This window comes from Blennius ocellaris, assembly GCF_963422515.1.
Source record: "Blennius ocellaris genome assembly, chromosome: 7".
NCBI classification, from domain to species: Eukaryota; Metazoa; Chordata; class Actinopteri; order Blenniiformes; family Blenniidae; genus Blennius; species Blennius ocellaris.
In genome coordinates this window covers 30,096,777-30,114,739 of record NC_137656.1, presented here as the reverse complement: position 1 = coordinate 30,114,739, position 17,963 = coordinate 30,096,777, and the positions used below count along the sequence as shown (strand labels likewise).

The 17,963-nt window shown below is 42.0% G+C and overlaps 1 protein-coding gene across 1 annotated transcript in view; it reads left to right on the top strand.

The window, feature by feature from the left end:
- Positions 1-383: 383 nt before the first annotated feature.
- The window catches only part of LOC308132235 (solute carrier family 12 member 2-like), a gene marked incomplete at its 5' end in the record, with an annotated part of 47,427 nt that continues 29,847 nt past the window's right edge, over positions 384-17,963 (top strand). Inside the window, 16 exon segments of the mRNA XM_080499234.1 lie at positions 384-848; positions 2,510-2,632; positions 3,422-3,497; positions 4,460-4,555; positions 5,544-5,683; positions 5,774-5,884; positions 7,852-7,960; positions 8,052-8,179; positions 8,283-8,367; positions 8,844-8,992; positions 11,296-11,403; positions 11,586-11,709; positions 11,785-11,852; positions 11,855-11,888; positions 12,531-12,686; positions 12,967-13,066. Of these exon segments, the coding sequence (XP_080355360.1) occupies positions 384-848; positions 2,510-2,632; positions 3,422-3,497; positions 4,460-4,555; positions 5,544-5,683; positions 5,774-5,884; positions 7,852-7,960; positions 8,052-8,179; positions 8,283-8,367; positions 8,844-8,992; positions 11,296-11,403; positions 11,586-11,709; positions 11,785-11,852; positions 11,855-11,888; positions 12,531-12,686; positions 12,967-13,066 (2,072 nt within the window).

Sequence of the window (17,963 nt, the reverse complement as noted above, 5' to 3'; positions counted from 1 at the left end):
ACAAAGAGAGCTGCTGTTGTTCTCTATGCTAATGCCGGGGCAGCTGCCTCCCCTCATGCGTATCTTGGCCGGTGTGAATGTCTCAGTGTGTCACCAGCACTGATGACAAATGTCTTTGTTTAAAAGGAACGCACACACTTATACACATACACTCACACACGCAGGAGAGGCTTGGTGGGCTTTACACTCACCCGTGGATGTGTCCTGGCACATCCGGCACTGACAGTCAGCCAGAGAAGAGCAGCAGCGTTAAAGTTTGAACTTCACATGTGTCATTCAGACTCCTGAGTGTTTTGCTGCCTTCGTGCTTCAATGCGCCGCTGTGGTTTTGGAGCAGTTGTTTGGTTGTAGCTCTCCGTTTTTCCTCCTGATCATCCATCATCATGTCGGGTCAGAAAGCGCCTCTGGGAACCGACGGTTCAGGTCAGATCCGCTTCCAGGTGGATGTGGTGACGGAGGGATCGTCGTCAGCTGCCCTGGGTCCTGCACCAGCACCACCACCGGGCCTCAGCGATGGATCTAAACTCCCCGAGGAGTCCAAAGGCCGCTTCAGGGTGGTGGGCTTCCTGGATTCGGGCGCTTTGGGCAATGAGACGGAAATCGGCCTCCCACCGGACGTCTTTCATGAGCCGGACACAACGAAAAGCGACTCCGTCAGCCTCCATTCAACTGGCACGGGCCAGACACACATCTCCGACACGCACTCCAACACCTACTACATGAGGACGTTTGGACACAACACCATCGACGCCGTGCCAAACATCGACTTCTACCGGCAGACCGCTGCGCCTTTCGGGGAGAAGCTGACCAGGCCATCGCTGTCGGAGCTCCACGATGAACTCGATAAAGTAAAGTTTACCTTTTTAATTTGCAACGTTGGCCAATGAATAAACAGGATCCAAACTGTATACCTACTGTGGTAATATTGACACAGACAAAAACTTGGGAATAGTTGGACCAACTTAATTGAATTGCTTTAATTGGAAAACACCTAAATGAATCTAGTTCTTGAACTTAAGTCAATAAATTAGATTAAGTTCAAAAAACTTTATTCATTGAGGAGTTAAAATTCAAGCAATTCAAAAAAGTTGGTCCAACTATTTCCAACATTTTTCAGTGTAAGGTAAACAATGAAAAAGTCTTCTACCATTTTAGAAACAACCTTCATGCACTTCAGAAAAAGTCAAATATCAAAGTTATATTTTTTTTTCACAGACAGACTTCTGTCCATCCCTCATCATTTGTCTGTGGATGTGAAATCATATTAAATCACTTAATTCTGACTATATAGGGCTGCTTACTGCTTATGAATTGATTAATAGCACATTTTATAGGCACCCTGGGATCGGGGCCTTTCCTTCGTACTCAACAAATGTCCGCGACAGAGCAATGCTTCAGGCTGCACTGTCTCTTATAGTCCTAATACTGATGACTGCACTGTGTTTAGTATTAGCTAAATTCTGCTCTGAAGCATCTTTTCACTACTTCATTAAACTGCCTGTGATGTATTTTGTAGAAGCGGTCACACACGCTGGCATGTGAATGGACCGACTGTAAAAAAAAACTTTTTTGTTCTTCCTGAAAAAAAAAAAAATTCACTTGGATTGTCAACTTTTTTCTGAAGCGCATGAGATTGGGTTTTATTTAGCCTCCTAGTTTATGATATTTTCTTCAGTGGCCCTAATAGTCTTCCGTACATTTCTGATCAATGGGCCCAAGAGAAATAATTATCAGAACAGTTCAAGAAAGTGAAACGTTCACAAGCCTTTTTTTCTTGTTTTAAATTAATTAAACAAACATACAAACAAGGAAACAGACAGACAGACAGACAAAGTGTTAAGGGTTAAAAATATATTAAGTTATTTATCGTTATTTTTCCTGAACACTTCCATTAAATTGAGGGAAAGTGGAGTGTTTGTGGTTCTTTGCACTAAGAAAAATAAATCTGAGGAGAAGTGAATTGAACTCAACTGAATCTGAAAAAATCCACAATAAAAATGCAAATTTGAACACATATATGTAGTATTGAAGTCAAAAAACATTTGTTCAATATACAAGAGTTGTGAGTTCTTTTTTGGATCATTAAAAAACCCCTCGTAATATGACCAAATTATTTTTAATTCATCCACACAACAAAAAAAACATCTTGTTATCTTTACTGTGTTTCCTGTGGTATTTCAAAACACTGAATGCTACAATATCCATAAACCATCAGCGTTCCCAAGCAGCACAGAGAGATAGAATGAAGATATGCAAAAGCAAAATTTAGATCACTTTAGTTGGACCTTGTTTTTCATGTAAAACACAAAACAATAAGTACTTCAAACAAAGAATAATCTTGTTTGATCACCATAAATACATTTAGCAGAAAACTCTATTTTGTTTCAGTATATCTAGAAAAATGTTTTTATCGATCATGCCTGATTCCACTTCTTTTGTTTTGTCTAGTTTCACTCTGGTTTGGCTTTTTTTGATCTAACTGTCTGTCTCTGCATTGGATATTTACCAGGAGCCCTTCGAGGAAGGTCTGGCTAACGGCGAGGAGCTGTCAGCAGCAGAGGAGAGCGCCGCAATGGCAGCCAAGAAGCTTCAAGGAGGAATGGTCAAGTTCGGCTGGGTCAAAGGAGTTCTGGTTAGTTCACTTTAACACCAAGCCGGGCCGCTTGCAGTGCTACATCCTGCTCAGACCAAAGAAAGATTTTGCTCCAATGGCCATAGGACATCACCATATTGTAACTGTTACAGGAAATGTATTTCTTACAACTTTACAATATTTAGAAATGTTAAGTCTTTGGCCATATTTACACGTACCAGGGTATTTAAGAAACGGCTTTGCATTTACACAGAAACGCAGCTAAGAGTCTCCACAAACAATAATTCCTGAAAAACTCTGGATACAGTGGACATTTAGAAAATCTTTAGAAAAACTCTGTCTCTGGTTGTCTCTGGTTACACTGCCCCTACAGGTTTGACATGCTCATAGTAGCTTTGAACCAAGTGTATATGCAGGTCTGTGTCACTTAAACATTTTTGGGGTAAAAACCTGGGTAAACATCAAATCACATAAAATATTTAAAGTAACTCTCACTGCCATTCTGAGGTGTATAGATGAGCAGATGGCTTTGGAAGGAGAGCAAAACACACCACTATTCTCATGCTGATTTATTGAAAACAGGAAGTTTCTATGACATCACTCCCTTTTGACCCCCATTGATTGAAATGCCAGACTTTGGTGAGCTACTGTATCTTAGTTCAAACCATGATCTAATTAAACGTACTGGAAACATAAACATACATTCACTAGAGTATGAAGTGGATACCTACCTGTGTGTGTGTGTGTGTGTGTGTGTGTGTGTGTGTGTGTGTGTGTGTGTGTGTGTGTGTGTGTGTGTGTGTGTGTGTGTGTGTGTGTGTGTTGCAGGTCCGTTGCATGCTCAATATCTGGGGAGTGATGCTCTTCATCAGGATGTCCTGGATTGTTGGACAGGCTGGAATTGGTAGGTATTCAAAAAACACATGTTGACATATGTCAGCTGGATATGGGAACACTCACATGTGCATATGCGTGCCGTTACCATGGAGTGCTGTCTACACAAAGGTGACCTAATGTGTTGGAAGTTATGAAGCATAACAGATCATTACAGCAAATACATGTGATGTTAACAAAAGTTCAAACAAAGCAATATGGAGATCATGGCTGTAGTTTAGTCAAAATTGTTTGCAGTTACCATGTCACACACCACTGCCCTGACTGCTGAATAGTGTTCTTTGTCTTGACATAATTTATAAGCTAATTGGAGTTTTTGGCTTCATGATAATTTGATGATAATTTAATGGTTTGCAATGATTTTGTAGATTAATTTGGAAGTCGGGCCCAGTTTACACAACACTGTTTTAAGTGAAAACTTAATGTTTTTCATTTTCGTTTCTGAAAAGCTTTGTGTTCACACAGCAACACTCTGAAAACCATGTAGCTAGCATGCTATGTATAAGTCATGTATGAGTAAGGGAGATCACCTTCTTCTTCAACAAAAGGCTGAACTATAAACATACAAACTGATCAAATCACATGTTTGTGTTCATGTTTATAAAAGCAGCTTGTCCATGGCACAATAGTGCAATATTCCCAACAGTTCCTGTGGATTCAACGAAAAACGCATTATTAAGGGCACCAGACAGCTTCACATATTGCCTTTTGTTTGGCCCCTATAAAGGTTCAACAATACCTTGGGCCACAACTGCTTGAGAAGATCTGTACAAATTAAATGTTTTCTTAGGTTTAGAGGGCAAAGTGTTCCCTGTTCTGGATAGACAGTATATTTGTGGGAATCTGTGTAAATCATGTGGTGAGTCACTTGCTCCTCTTCAAGATTTTTCCAGCATTCAACCATTTGATGCTTGAACTTGCAAACACCTTTCTCAGAATGTTTGTGTACTGATGATTTCTCTGTTCAAACAGGACTGACCATTGCCATCATTCTGATGGCGACTGTGGTCACCACCATCACTGGTCTGTCCACCTCCGCCATCGCCACCAACGGCTTCGTACGAGGAGGTGAGAGACTCGTGTATTCTAAAACATATTGCGTTTTTTTATTTTTTGCTCTTTCATGAGTGGTTGTGTGGAGTTTACATGTTCTCCCTGTGTTTTGGTTTCCCCAGCTCCTTTTGTTTCCTCTCAAAGTAAAGAAATGTACATTTTAGGTTTATTGAGCATTAGATTACCTGTAGGTGTGAATGAACAGCTGGAATCGATGAAATCATTGGAGTCATTGTCAGACTCAGATCAGTGGGAGAATTACTCTGAGAATTGGACAGTGGATAATCTCATATGGTGAGAGTGTGGAAGCAGATAATTGAAAATGGATGGATGAATGGATGAATGGATGAATGGATGAATGGACGAACGAACGAACGAACGAACGAACAAACGAATGAATTGATTAACAATGACTGGCCCTTACGCTCGTCTGAAAGAAATCCATTCGTACTCTTCTGGGACTTAGTTTGTGTCCATTCGACATGGTTTGTCGTCTCCTCGGGAGCCCAGACATTTCCAGGCATGTAAAGAGTGAACAAACTACTAAGTACAGTCTCGAGATGCTGCAGTTACAATTTCATCCAAGTGGTCCTGCTGTAATGTCTGTTGGCCTTGTCTTTTGGAGTATCATTTAGTTCAACCCTCTCACTGATGATCTCAATATATACTGCTTGCATATTGAGGCTTAACAGCATTTAGTAGGTACTCGGTATCTGCAAGAAGTTAAACGTTAGTACTCACATTTGTACTTCTCCTTTAAAGCATTATTGTATCACATTGTCAGCTGGTGATGTATGCTGACTACTTTCCATTGGATATACTGCAGTTTTGCTTGCTTGTAGTTTCCAGTACTATGGCCTACACAGGAGCAAAGGTGCTACAGTCCCACTGATTTTTTTTCTTGGGACCGATATCTCTATAACAACTGTTAATACCTCAGCCTGTTGCCTTTTGACAGACATTTCACTCTTGCTATTCTTTTGATGAACACTGTTTTCTCCAGGAGGAGCATATTATCTGATCTCCAGGAGTCTGGGGCCAGAGTTTGGAGGTTCCATCGGTCTCATCTTTGCCTTTGCGAATGCTGTAGCCGTGGCCATGTACGTTGTAGGCTTTGCTGAGACAGTGGTTGAGATGCTCAATGTAAGAAATGCTTCATTGCTCTTGTTCAAAAATTTCCTGTCAAATTAAATTGGCCTGTCACTGTGACCCTGATCTGGTCATTGTTTCCAGGATGTTGATGCCTTGATGACTGATGAGTTGAACGACATTCGTATCGTTGGCACACTGACTGTCATCCTGTTGCTGGGGATTTCTGTAGCTGGGATGGAGTGGGAAGCTAAGGTAAACAAAACTATCAGAGAACTCACAGTTTTTCACCAGCTTATCTACTTTGTCATTCATAAAAAAGAAGTCAACATTACATTTGTATTTGGTCACATTTTTAATGAGCTGAATTCAAAGATCTAAAACATTTTCGATATACACAAAAGACCTATTTCTCTCAAATATTGTTCACAAATCTGTCTAAATCTGTTTGTGAGCACTTCTCCTTTGCCGAGATAATCCATCCCACCTCACAGGTGTGGCATATCAAGATGCAGGTGTGTCTTAGGGTGGCCACAATAAAAAGTCACTCTCAAATGTGTCATTTGATTACACAGCACAATGCTGTGCATTTATATTTTTGGTCAGTATAAGTAGTAGAAAAGAAAAATATAGTCACCTTTTGTCACCTTTTTCAAATAGCACTTTAAAACAACCACAGCTGAAACCAAAGTGCCTTACATAAATAGACATTCGAACCTAAAAACACAAGTGCAAACAATAAAAAATAAGATATATTTAAAAACAATATAAACTATAGTTTTGCACATTTTACTGCACATTCTACAGTAAGCGCGCTAAAGTGTAACTGTATTTAAACATTTTACAGAAACAAGAAAATGTGGAATTCTATAAAAAGAATCTGTAAAATGTTCAGTGAATCTTTTTGATTTTCTTGATCTCTCAAGGTTTTTACCTGGGCCCCGTTTACACAGCGTTTCAAGTGAAAACGCATGGTTTTTGTGTTTTAGTTTCAGAAAAGTTCCATGTTTTGATAGCAACGTTTTGAAAATGATGTCAGTTTACACAGAAATAATGAAAACAATATAGTTAGTATATCAGGTCAGAAGTTGGCGCCGTTGGTTGTTTTTGTAATGAGACCACACACACATGCACGGAAAACAATACGCCAGGCTGTGAGGCTGTTGGAGGTGTTCGTAGTCCGATGAAGAGGCTGTGCGAAAGTGGTTTGGGGCAACGCAGAACCTACACGTATCGTTTGCGTACGGAGTAAGGCCTCATTTACACAACAACAAAAAATGAGTGTCGCTGCATTTACGAGGTGTATTTACACAACATCGGTGCTCGGAGTTCCTGCAACCGCCACTTTTCATACCAGCTCCCAAGATGGAACCTTTCGTTAGCGCTCACCCCACCACAGACACAGCCGGAGGATACGGAGCGCTGTCACTGCACATGCGCTGTGGTAAATAGTTCTGCTCATGCGTGACTAGCAAATATGGCGGCCTTGGGAGTGGCATGGCTCCCAGTCAGTATTCTCATTTCATCGTTGAGTTTCACCAGTAATAGCATCCAATTCATACTGTGTACATACGGATGTTGGGTACTCTTGATTTTGTTGGCATTTATAGCACATAACAATGTGCACGTGAATGTGTGGTTTCATTACAAAAAGAAGCAACAGTGCCCCCTTGTGGCCCGGCAGAGTGACTACATCGTTGTGCGTTTTGCTGTCATGGAAATGCGACACTTTTCTTTTACAGACAAGTTGTTGTCATAAGTGATCATTGTCATGTAAACGGTATCTAAATTAGGCTTCATTACACTTAAAAAGTACTCTTTTCAGTACTTTTAAAAGTGTTATCGTTGCATTCAGGGGAGTTTTAACATGATTAAGCAAAAATTCTTTCTTTTGTTTACTTTTTTCTTTCAAAGACACTTCAGTTACAAACTTCCACAAGAGTGGATCTCAGAGTGATAAATGGTCATTATTAGTGTCTTCTTATTATTTGAAAAATGTAAAATATGAAGACAACAGATACTAGATTAGAAAGGCAAACCCAACAAACTGACATGATGGTTCAGGTGAAGAACTGCTGGACATGACAGGAATAAAAGAAAAAACACCAGACGTTCATGTTTCATGTTGGTGTCTGGCCAAAAGGACCAGGCAGCCAGCAAGAGGTATTTCAATTCAACATGATCAAATGATGTCAACTTTCTCCTATTTCTCCATCCAATAGGCTCAGATCGTCCTCCTGGTCATCCTGCTGGCCGCCATTGCTAACTACTTCATAGGAACCTTCATGCCGACTGAGAACAAAGAGCCCAAAGGATTCTTTGGTTACCACAGTTAGTATAAGCTTTGTTCACTTTGATGATACTGTTGAACATTTACAGTTTCAGAGTCAGAGTTTGTTGTTTCGGCTCTCTTTTCCCACAGCTGCCATCCTCGTAGAAAACTTTGGTCCAGACTTCAGAGACGATGAGAGTTTCTTCTCTGTGTTCGCTATTTTCTTCCCCGCAGCCACTGGGATCTTAGCCGGGGCCAACATCTCCGGAGACCTCACTGTGGGTTTCACTCACATTCATTCTCCTGGATCCTGTATCCTGGATCATGTCTACGAGGGATTAACATTCTCCTCTTCTTTCTTCTTCCTGTCTGTCTCTTCAGGACCCTCAGTCTGCGATCCCCAAAGGAACGCTGCTGGCCATCCTCATCACCGGAATCACCTACGTGGCTGTCGCTTTCTCTACAGGTTCACTATTCACTAGGTTCCAACATTTATTGGTGTAAAGCATTTTTTTTTTTGCCATATGACATAACTCAAATTGTAATTGAAGTTATTCGTCTTTCAATATCAGATGTAAAGCTGCTCCTTTCTTCTTTGAAGCTCATGATAACATTTATCCACACTGACGCTACAGAAGTTAACAAATATAGGAGTGATTAAGTTACAGACTTTTCTCTTGCAGAAGTCAGCCACTTTAATTACTGTACTAAATGACTGTACTAAACGTTTGGAGAACTGCAGAGCTGCTGTCTCACATTTAATGTGTAAGAGTTGGCAGCCCTGTGTTTCTCCAGTGTCCAATTTTATTGAATGATTTTCAAAACAAATACCATACATGCCATCTTAATTTCAGTTTCACTTCATCACCTCTTTTCCAAAAGCTTTGGCCTCTGCCAGTAGATTTTGCTGGAAGAGTTTACATGCTGCTTTCCCACCTGCAGGCGCCTGTATTGTAAGAGATGCGACTGGTGACCACAACGACACGGTGAGCGACACGGTGAACTGCACCGACGCTGCCTGCACACTGGGATACGACTTTTCTATCTGCAAGGAGGGAGGCTGCCAGTACGGCCTGATGAACGACTTCCAGGTAACTCTGAGGCCCAGGAGAGCAGAGCTAAATATTAGATCTTTCAAACCGAATAAATTAAATTAAATTAAGTTCCATTGGATTGGAGTCACACACAGTCACTCACCACTGGGGCGGCTGCCTTGAAATGACAGAAACAACTGTTTTCATTGTTTCTGCCATTGCCATGTTGATTTCAAAATGTTTTCTGAAACGATGTGTTTTCACTTGAAACGTTGTCATCTAAACGGGTTCTCAGTTGTCTTCCATTTTTATAAGAAAACCTTTTATAGCATGTTGGCGAACCTACTAGGTTTTTTTCTTTTCATTTTTGCGTGATCCCAGACCGACTGCATGATGTGAAATCTGCTCGTGAAGATTTTAACCATCTACTGTTTTACTTCTTTTGATCTTTGTGGGTTATTTTCGTGACTCTGGCAAGACATTTCTGCTTGTTGTGACGCCACAGAATAAAAGTGACTCTCTGAAGAAGTAGTTTTCTCCTCTAGGTGACTATGACGCTTTCAACCAAGAGAAAAGAAAAGCATGTTTTATTTAATGATCTGTGGTTATCTGAGGTTTATCCCCTCCGAAGTCTCGGAGAAGTTGAGGAATTTGTATCACATTAAGCTCGGCGCACAGTGGTGGAGTGTGACGTATGTCCAGACACTCACAGCCATTGTTTTGGGTGGAAGCCTACACACTGAGGGTGGTTATGCCGTGTCAGGATACAGCACTGTCCTATTTCCCATTGTCAACACACACTGCAGCGGTTCACCGACACCTAGCAGTGTCAGTCTGTGTGCACTGTGCTGTCATGTGCTCATTTACACTGTAGCTGCACTACGTAACTGCAAAAACAAAAAGAAGCAGACATTGCTGGCGCATCACATCACATAATACTCTCAAGGTTGTGTCAGGGATGTAGAACCAGCATATGCACACCAGACCTGATACTGGTATTGCTGCCTCCCTCCATATTATCACAGTTAAAGAGAAAACAACCAGACTTATTAAACTCGCCATCTTAGTGGGCCACACACTGTAGTTAACAACTAGTAAACCTGAAGTAGGTTTAGATTGAAGTTAGATGTGAAAATTCTTGGTATAGTGGCAGGTCAAGAAGATATTTATTAGCATGTTCCATCCTGTTGGAGATCACATTCAATATCAAAATGATTAATTATCTTGATAAATTGGGAAATATTTTATATAAATCACTGAATCACTATAAAACATACATCCTGGTATTTGTCACCCAATCCTCATGAGACCCACATGTGTACTCAGAACTGGCATTTAAAATAAATAAATACATACACACACACATGCATATATAAATGCTCATACATACTAATATGCCACAATATTTCAGTTTCAATGAAAGAAGCGGTTGTAGGTCAACTTTGGCAGCAGTGTTCAAAGAAGCAAGGAAGTGTGTGTGTGTGTGTGTGTGTGTGTGTGTGTGTGTGTGTGTGTGTGTGTGTGTGTGTGTGTGTGTGTGTGTGTGTGTGTGTGTGTGTGTGTGTGTGTGCGTGCGCATCATAGATAATAGTGACTGTTGTCTGGAGTCACAAGATCCTCGCTGGGTAGAGATGAATGTGAGCATTGACAATATTCACCTACACACACACGCACGCACACATACACACACATACACACACATACACAGTGAGCAGCACTGATAGCTCTTATATGCTCTCATGTGTTGCCATCAACTGAAATGTAGAAACACTAACTTTTCTTTCACAGCACATCAGAGTGAGTGAGTGTCTGTGGACAAATTGCTTCTCTTTAGATGTCATGTGATTTTATAATGAATATAAAGTTTGCTAATTTTGTTTGACAAACCAGCATATTTCTTAGTGTGTTATCACTGTTGTGCACATACATGTTAATGACTGATTAATTCCATTAACGTCTGATGTTAATGTAATTTTGAATAAATATGCAATACATGAATTGTTTATAAAAAAAAAAAGAAGCCAAAGTAAATAGTCTCAAATAAAAAAGAATGAATATAAAATACAAATGTGAATATATAATTTTAGAAAAGTGAGTGAGTGAGTGAGTGAGTGAGTGAGTGAGTGAGTGAGTGAGTGAGTGAGTCCATGTTTTCAGCTGATCTCTGTGGTGCTGGAGTTTGTAGCGTCCGTGAGAGCAAGAATAATAAGTGTGTGTGTGTGTGTGTGTGTGTGTGTGTGTGTGTGTGTGTGTGTGTGTGTGTGTGTGTATGCGTGTGTGTGTGTGTGTGTGTGTGTGTGTGTGTGTGTGTGTGTGTGTGTGTGTGTGTGTGTGTGTGTGTGTGTGTGTGTTTTATCCAGGTGATGAGTTTGGTGTCAGGCTTCGGTCCTCTCATCACTGCAGGGATTTTCTCAGCTACTCTGTCCTCGGCCCTGGCGTCGCTGGTCAGCGCCCCCAAAGTGTTTCAGGTCAGTAATCAACCATTTCTCTCTGCTGCTTCATGCTTTCTGCCACCTCCTGTCTTCTCTCCCTGCTTTTAAAGTTGTAGAAAACTGCTCCTGTCCTTTAACTGAAGCAACCCTGACCACGTGTATTGAACTTCTTCAGCATCAGTTTGATCCAACAACTGATCAGAGTGTTTTGTTTGCAGGCCCTCTGCAAGGACAACATCTATCCAGGGCTGAGTGTGTTTGCAAAGGGTTATGGAAAAAACAACGAGCCGCTGCGTGGCTACTTGTTGACCTTCTTCATCGGCCTTGCTTTCATCCTCATCGGTAAATTTTACGACTGGAGTTTTAACTCCCCATCAACCAGCAGACTTAATAAACTTGTGTGTTCTTATCTGTCAGCCGAGTTGAACATCATCGCTCCCATCATCTCCAACTTCTTTCTGGCCTCGTATGCTCTCATCAACTTCTCTCTGTCTTCCACTCATCCCTCGCCAACTCTCCAGGTAAACGTTCATACTCTCAGGACATGTTTACACTGCAATGATTTCAAGTGAAAATGCGTAGCGTTTTTGGGGATCCATTTATATGACGATTGTGCTCGGAGCCACTGGAAATCACAACTTGTTGAAAACAACTTTTTCTAAACATAAATGCCACAACGGCACGGACTTCGTTCATGTTTCCTGTTTATGATGTGTTATTCTTACGCTTACAATGTCGATTTGCGTCCCCATAGGCTGTGATTCAAGGCTCATTTACACAACAACCAAAACGAGTCTAACTGCAAAACTTTTGCCACATTTGCAATGTCCGTTTACATGACAACAGTGCTCAGAGTCCCTGCAACCATCACTTCTTCATACCAGCACCCAAGGTCTTTGATGCAAAACGTTTCTGAAAAGAATGAGGCGTTGTTACTTGGAACATTGTTGTGTAATCGGGGCCATAGTTCATGTTTTCATTGTGCAATCTGCACCCAGTAAATTTCATGTCGATACATTTATACATGAAATGAGACAACACTTACTCTATAATATATATTGAAGGGGTTCAACACTATCTGTCCATCAACTTGGGGATTCTTGTCATGTAAATTGTTCCGTCTGCTCTGTTCACGTTTGTTCTGATCTCACCTCTCACCACAGGGTGGCGCCCCAGCTTTAAGTACTACAACATGTGGGTGTCTCTTGCTGGAGCCATCCTGTGCTGTGTGGTCATGTTTGTCATAAATTGGTGGGCAGCCTTAGTCACGCTGCTAATTGTCCTCGCACTCTACATCTACGTGGGGTACAAGAAGCCTGGTAAGAACAGTTTAACCTGCCTGAACTCCTAGCAATAAAAAAAAACAACATTTTCCTTGTTGCCTTTTGTTCTTATTACCTCTGAATAATATGGTTGGATGGATGGGTGAATTGTAATATCTCAGATCTACACAGTACCTTTTCACATTCCATTGTCTTTTCTGTGAGCCCATGCTTTCACTTTTAGAGTTTCCTGAGCCCAAACCCCAGAACTGTGCTGAAACACACAGGTACACACTAACACTGACAAATTGCTGACTTCACCCACTGTTTCCTTCAGATGTGAACTGGGGTTCGTCCACTCAGGCTCTGATCTATAACCAGGCTCTGACTCACTGCCTGAACCTCACTGGAGTCGAGGAACACATCAAAAACTTCAGGTCAGTGCAACCACACTTTAAGAATCCTCACAGGTAAGGAGTGAATGCAGATCCCACACTGATTCAAACATATATTCAAAAGGTTCTCCACAGAAATCCCACAGCCTCCTTTATGTCGAATTCAATGATAAAGTATGTTTTGCTACGCACCATCTTGGTTACTTACCTTTTTCCGGGCTCTGTCAAATCATTCAGTCTGGAGAGCTTCGTCCACTCTCTGGACGAGGAGACAAGGACTCAGGCTGAGCCACGCCGTCAGGGTCGATTGTATTGTTCAGCACAGCCAGTCCAGTGGGAGAAGAAGTTTGCTTTGTCTCGGGGAAAGTTTGCTTTGTCTTCGCTTCCACGCAAAATGCCAGCGGCAGACGGCGTGGAGTCTCCTCCATGCCGTCAAGCGATCTCTAAACTTTATGTCTAGCGAACTGGCAAAGGTGACATCGCAGCAGGAGCGCCTGCTCAAACTCGTGGATGAAGTGACAACATTGAAAATCCTCCTGAAAGCAAAGGACACACAAATCTCTATGCTCGAGCAGCGGATTGATGAACTGGAGCAGTATACACGGAGGGACGATTTGGTGATTACCGGGCTCAAGACACGACACCGTACCTACGCCAGGGCGGCAGCTAACACGGAAGCGACGGAAGACGCACCGCGGGAAGAGCTGCAGTCACTGGAGCAACGGGGGGTGGATTTCCTTCATGGGAACAACATAAACATTTGCAAAGAGGCAATATCTACTTACCACACATTGCCCAGTAAGTCCAAGAACTATGTACCTGTTGTGGCCATCCGATTCATTAGCAGGAAGCAGAGGAACGATGTACTATCACAAGGAAAAAAACTGAAGGGAACGAACGTGTATATAAACGAACACCTCACCAAGAAGAACGGAGGCATCGCAAGGGAGGCGAGGATGCTGAGGAAGCAGAAGAGAATTACTGGGACATGGACATGGAATGGAAACGTGTGGATCAGGGAACAAGATGGATCAGCGAAGGTCATCAAGACTCTGAAGGAACTTGAGAAGTATAAGACTGGACATTCACAGCGGGACTGATGGAGTCTCCAGCTTGGGTGGACTGTCAACAATCAGGTTGGATACGCTTGGACATACACTGAAATATGGACACACATGTAGACTCTAACAATGATAAAATTTATGATCTAGAAAATTATATTGAACATAATTTGCTAACCCCTGAAGAAAATGTGTGTAATTATTATACTGTACAACAATATAATGCTGAAATCAACAAAGTTCCTGATGAAGCATTATCTATCATACATTTTAATAGTCGAAGTTTAAAGTGTAACTTAGTAAAAATAAAAGAGCTACTTTGTCAATTTGATAAAAACTTTAAAGTGATTGCTGTAACTGAAAGCTGGTTGAAGGACTCTGATATTAATGATGTCCAGATTGAAGGATACAACATGTTTTATGTCAACAGAGTAAGTAAAAGGGGAGGGGGTGCAGCCCTCTACATTGACGACCATTTAAAATGTAAAATTATTGAACAAAAAACAATTGCTGTGGATAATTTGATGGAAATGCTTACTGTAGAAATAACAAATGAAATTAGTAAAAATGTTTTGATTAGTTGCGTGTATAGAGCACCAGGATCTTGTGTTGAAGTATTTACAGACAAAATCCTTGAGATGTTTGAAAAAATGAATAACAAATCATTAATCTTGTGTGGTGACTTCAATATAGATCTGGGAAACCGACAGCATCGAGTGAATTAAAGAACTACATGAAAAGCACAGATCTGTAGGGATTTACTACCTCATAAGGATCACTATTTATGTTATGGTTGGCTATCGATAATGATTAATAATTATCAAAGATAGTTATTAATAATGTTGTTGAAATTTAATCTGATGTGTATCAGAACCTCGGAGCTCCACCTGTCTTAACAGGAAATGATAGTCAATTCAGTTCTATCAGTCTCATAAGATATACTAAACAGTTAATCAGGAATTTGAATTAATAGTTAAATTAATTACAATTACCAGAATTAACAGTAAAGATTGAAGGATTTTGGAGTTCTTGACACAGAAGAGTCGACATTTCATTCACCTTTGTGCTCATTAATAAAACAGCAAGTATGATTCCAAACATTCTATTTATTTACAATGAAAACAAATAAAACACAGATTCTAACTACCTATATACAGCTGGGTGTGTGTAGGTGTGTGTGTGTGTGTGTGTGTGTGTGTGTGTGTGTGTGTGTGTGTGTGTGTGTGTGTGTGTGTGTGTGTGTGTGTGTGTGTGGCGAGGAAAGAGAGAGAGAGAGAGTTGGAGGGAGTGTGTGTGTGTGACGTGTGATGGAACTACAAAACAAGATGGCGGATCACAAGAAACTACATTCCAAATGGAGGTAATCAGAGAACAGGAAGTCTGTCCTGGGTCTCCACCATGTGCTGATAGCAATGGAACATGGAAGCTAGTCTTTAGCATCTGCTTCTGGTGTGTCTCTGCTAAAGGACCATTTCTAGAATGACTTGATGTGAATGCGATTTGTCTTGTAAAACGTCAGGAGTCGTCAGATGGTGTTCAGTTACTGTGTGATGTTGTCTTTGATGTGATATGTGTAGGATTGTGAGTTAACTAGCTAGTAAAGCAGATTAGCATGCAGACCCTGTGTCTGTGGCAGAGCTAACGTTGGTTTACAGGTTGATAACAGTGCCTAATATCATTATCAACAGAACGTAATCACTGTAACAGAATTAACACATCTTCATGAAGTTAAACAGTTCTATCATAGCATCAGGTTTAACTAATCTCAGGTAATGCCCAGTTGTTGTTAGCACTTCCTTGAAGGAGTTCAGTTGTTGTCCTGCTGGAGGGAAGCTGGTGTCTTCTCCTGTAGTTAGCACCTCCTGCTAACTGTGGTTGCTGGTTCTGCAGGCTGAGGAGAAGAAGATGAAGTTGATGTTTCAGGAGTCCTTCTTTACAGCTCCTGGTTGTTCCTTTTGTCCAGACTGAGGAGCTGGTCGCTCAGGTCTGTGATGGTTTTCCTGCTGGTTCAGGAAAAACACAAAGAAGTTCTGTGAGGGTCCCTGGTCCCGTCCTGGAGAAACCGGTTGGTTTCCCTGGAGAGCAGACTCTGGGTGCTGGTCTCTGGATCAGGGGAAGGTCTGACCCTCGTGGTTGGGTCAGCCGAAGACTTGAGGAGTGAAGGCCTCTGGTTGCAAGAGCGTCTGGTGTTAGCTGTGCTAACACTGGGTGAGTTGAGCTCGTCAGCAACCCACCTACTTGGAGTTTTCTTTGCAAGAGGGGAGTGGAGGCCCCTGCTTGCAGGCCTCTGGTGTTAGCTGTGTGCCAACACTGGATGAGCTGCTCCTCTAGCAACTCACTTCCTTGGAGTTTGCTTTGCAAGAGCCAGAGATGGAGGCTGGCTGAAAGCCTTTTGTCCACGTGTGACTTCAGAGGTGTCAAAGCCTGAGAGCTTCAACCAATCAGTGACTGGCTAAATGCATGGGGGAGAGTCTTGAGCAGAAAGGGGGGGAGGAAGGTCCTGCAGAAGCCCTCCACCCCCACTGGGTGTGATGGTCAATCACATTCCTGGGTCAGAATTCATGTCATGACTGCGTCTCATGACAAATTAATATTGTCTCGAACCAAAAATGAACAAACTTTCTGTGGTCCTGCAGATCCCAACATCCCCCCTGTGTCTTCAGAAGCAGACTCGATGTGTGATTCTGAGGACACACACGTTCAGTCCACAGATAAGAAAGTTCATTCATCATTTCATCAGTTCATCAGTTCATTCATGTGGTAACATCTGGACATGTGGTAACCAACTGGGCATTGTTGGTACTATCTATCTCTGCTATGCAAGAGTAGTACAAAACAATCCTTCAGGTTATGGAACAAAATTCAGATAAACCACAATGACACTGGCATGATGTGAAATAACTAACTTGTTTCCCACTAGGTGTTAGTGAGACACAGGGTTGTTAGTTAGAATGGGTTAAGGTGAGAAGGAGGAGAGGTGTCACCTTGATGACAGCTGCATGGAAATGTATGTATATGATTTTGTGTAAGTCACACTGGGTCCTAACTAGTGTTTCAAACTAGCTATGTGTCTGACAAGGTTGTGAACAATATATAATCCAGTGTACTTGTTAAGTGGACAGTGGTGTTTTGAGTCCAATCAGGAGTTAGGCTTACCAAGTTAATAGCAGGGTGTCTTGCTATTACTGTTTAGGGACGGAGTTTCTGCTGCTGCTGACAACTCAAGTCTGCCTAGCTGCAGGAAACAAGGTGGCTACATTGGATTAGCATTTGTGTTCATGTCGGTGCAGGGATGGACTATGAGGAGCTCTGGAGCGTCTGTGGTTTGCTCGGGGCTCCGGGTGGTAACGCTCCTGGTTGTGGGAGACAGAGAGACGGTCGGAGGCGTTGTCCCTGTCTGAGAAGTCCTGACTGTGCCTGGAACTGTCAGAACTGTCAGAGTGGGCGTCGCTGTCAGACCGGTCACTGTGCACGTCTTGGTTTTGAGACAGAATCTCCCAGTATGGTCTTCTGCAGCTTCTGTTCTGAGCATGACCATCTCTAGGCAGCTGTGGGATGCAGCGGTTACGCTTCTGGGTTCCCTGCTTTCTCTTCACACCCCCCCTCGACCTGTTGTGAGAGGGCTGTGGGGGAGAACATCTGTTTGACACTGTAGGATTGGAACTGGCAGGTTCAGATGGTTTTGCGATGATTTTGGAAGTGACAGCAGTTTCCCAGACTGCTTGTGGGATCTTCCTGAGCTCATGCATGGATGGAATACCTTTAAGTGTCATGAGTGCAACGTGAACACGTATGGAAGGGTGCAGGTTACGCAAGAACATGGATTTGAACTTTGGGTTCTCTTCCAAGCCCGGTGCGTTTCTACCCTGAAAGTACGT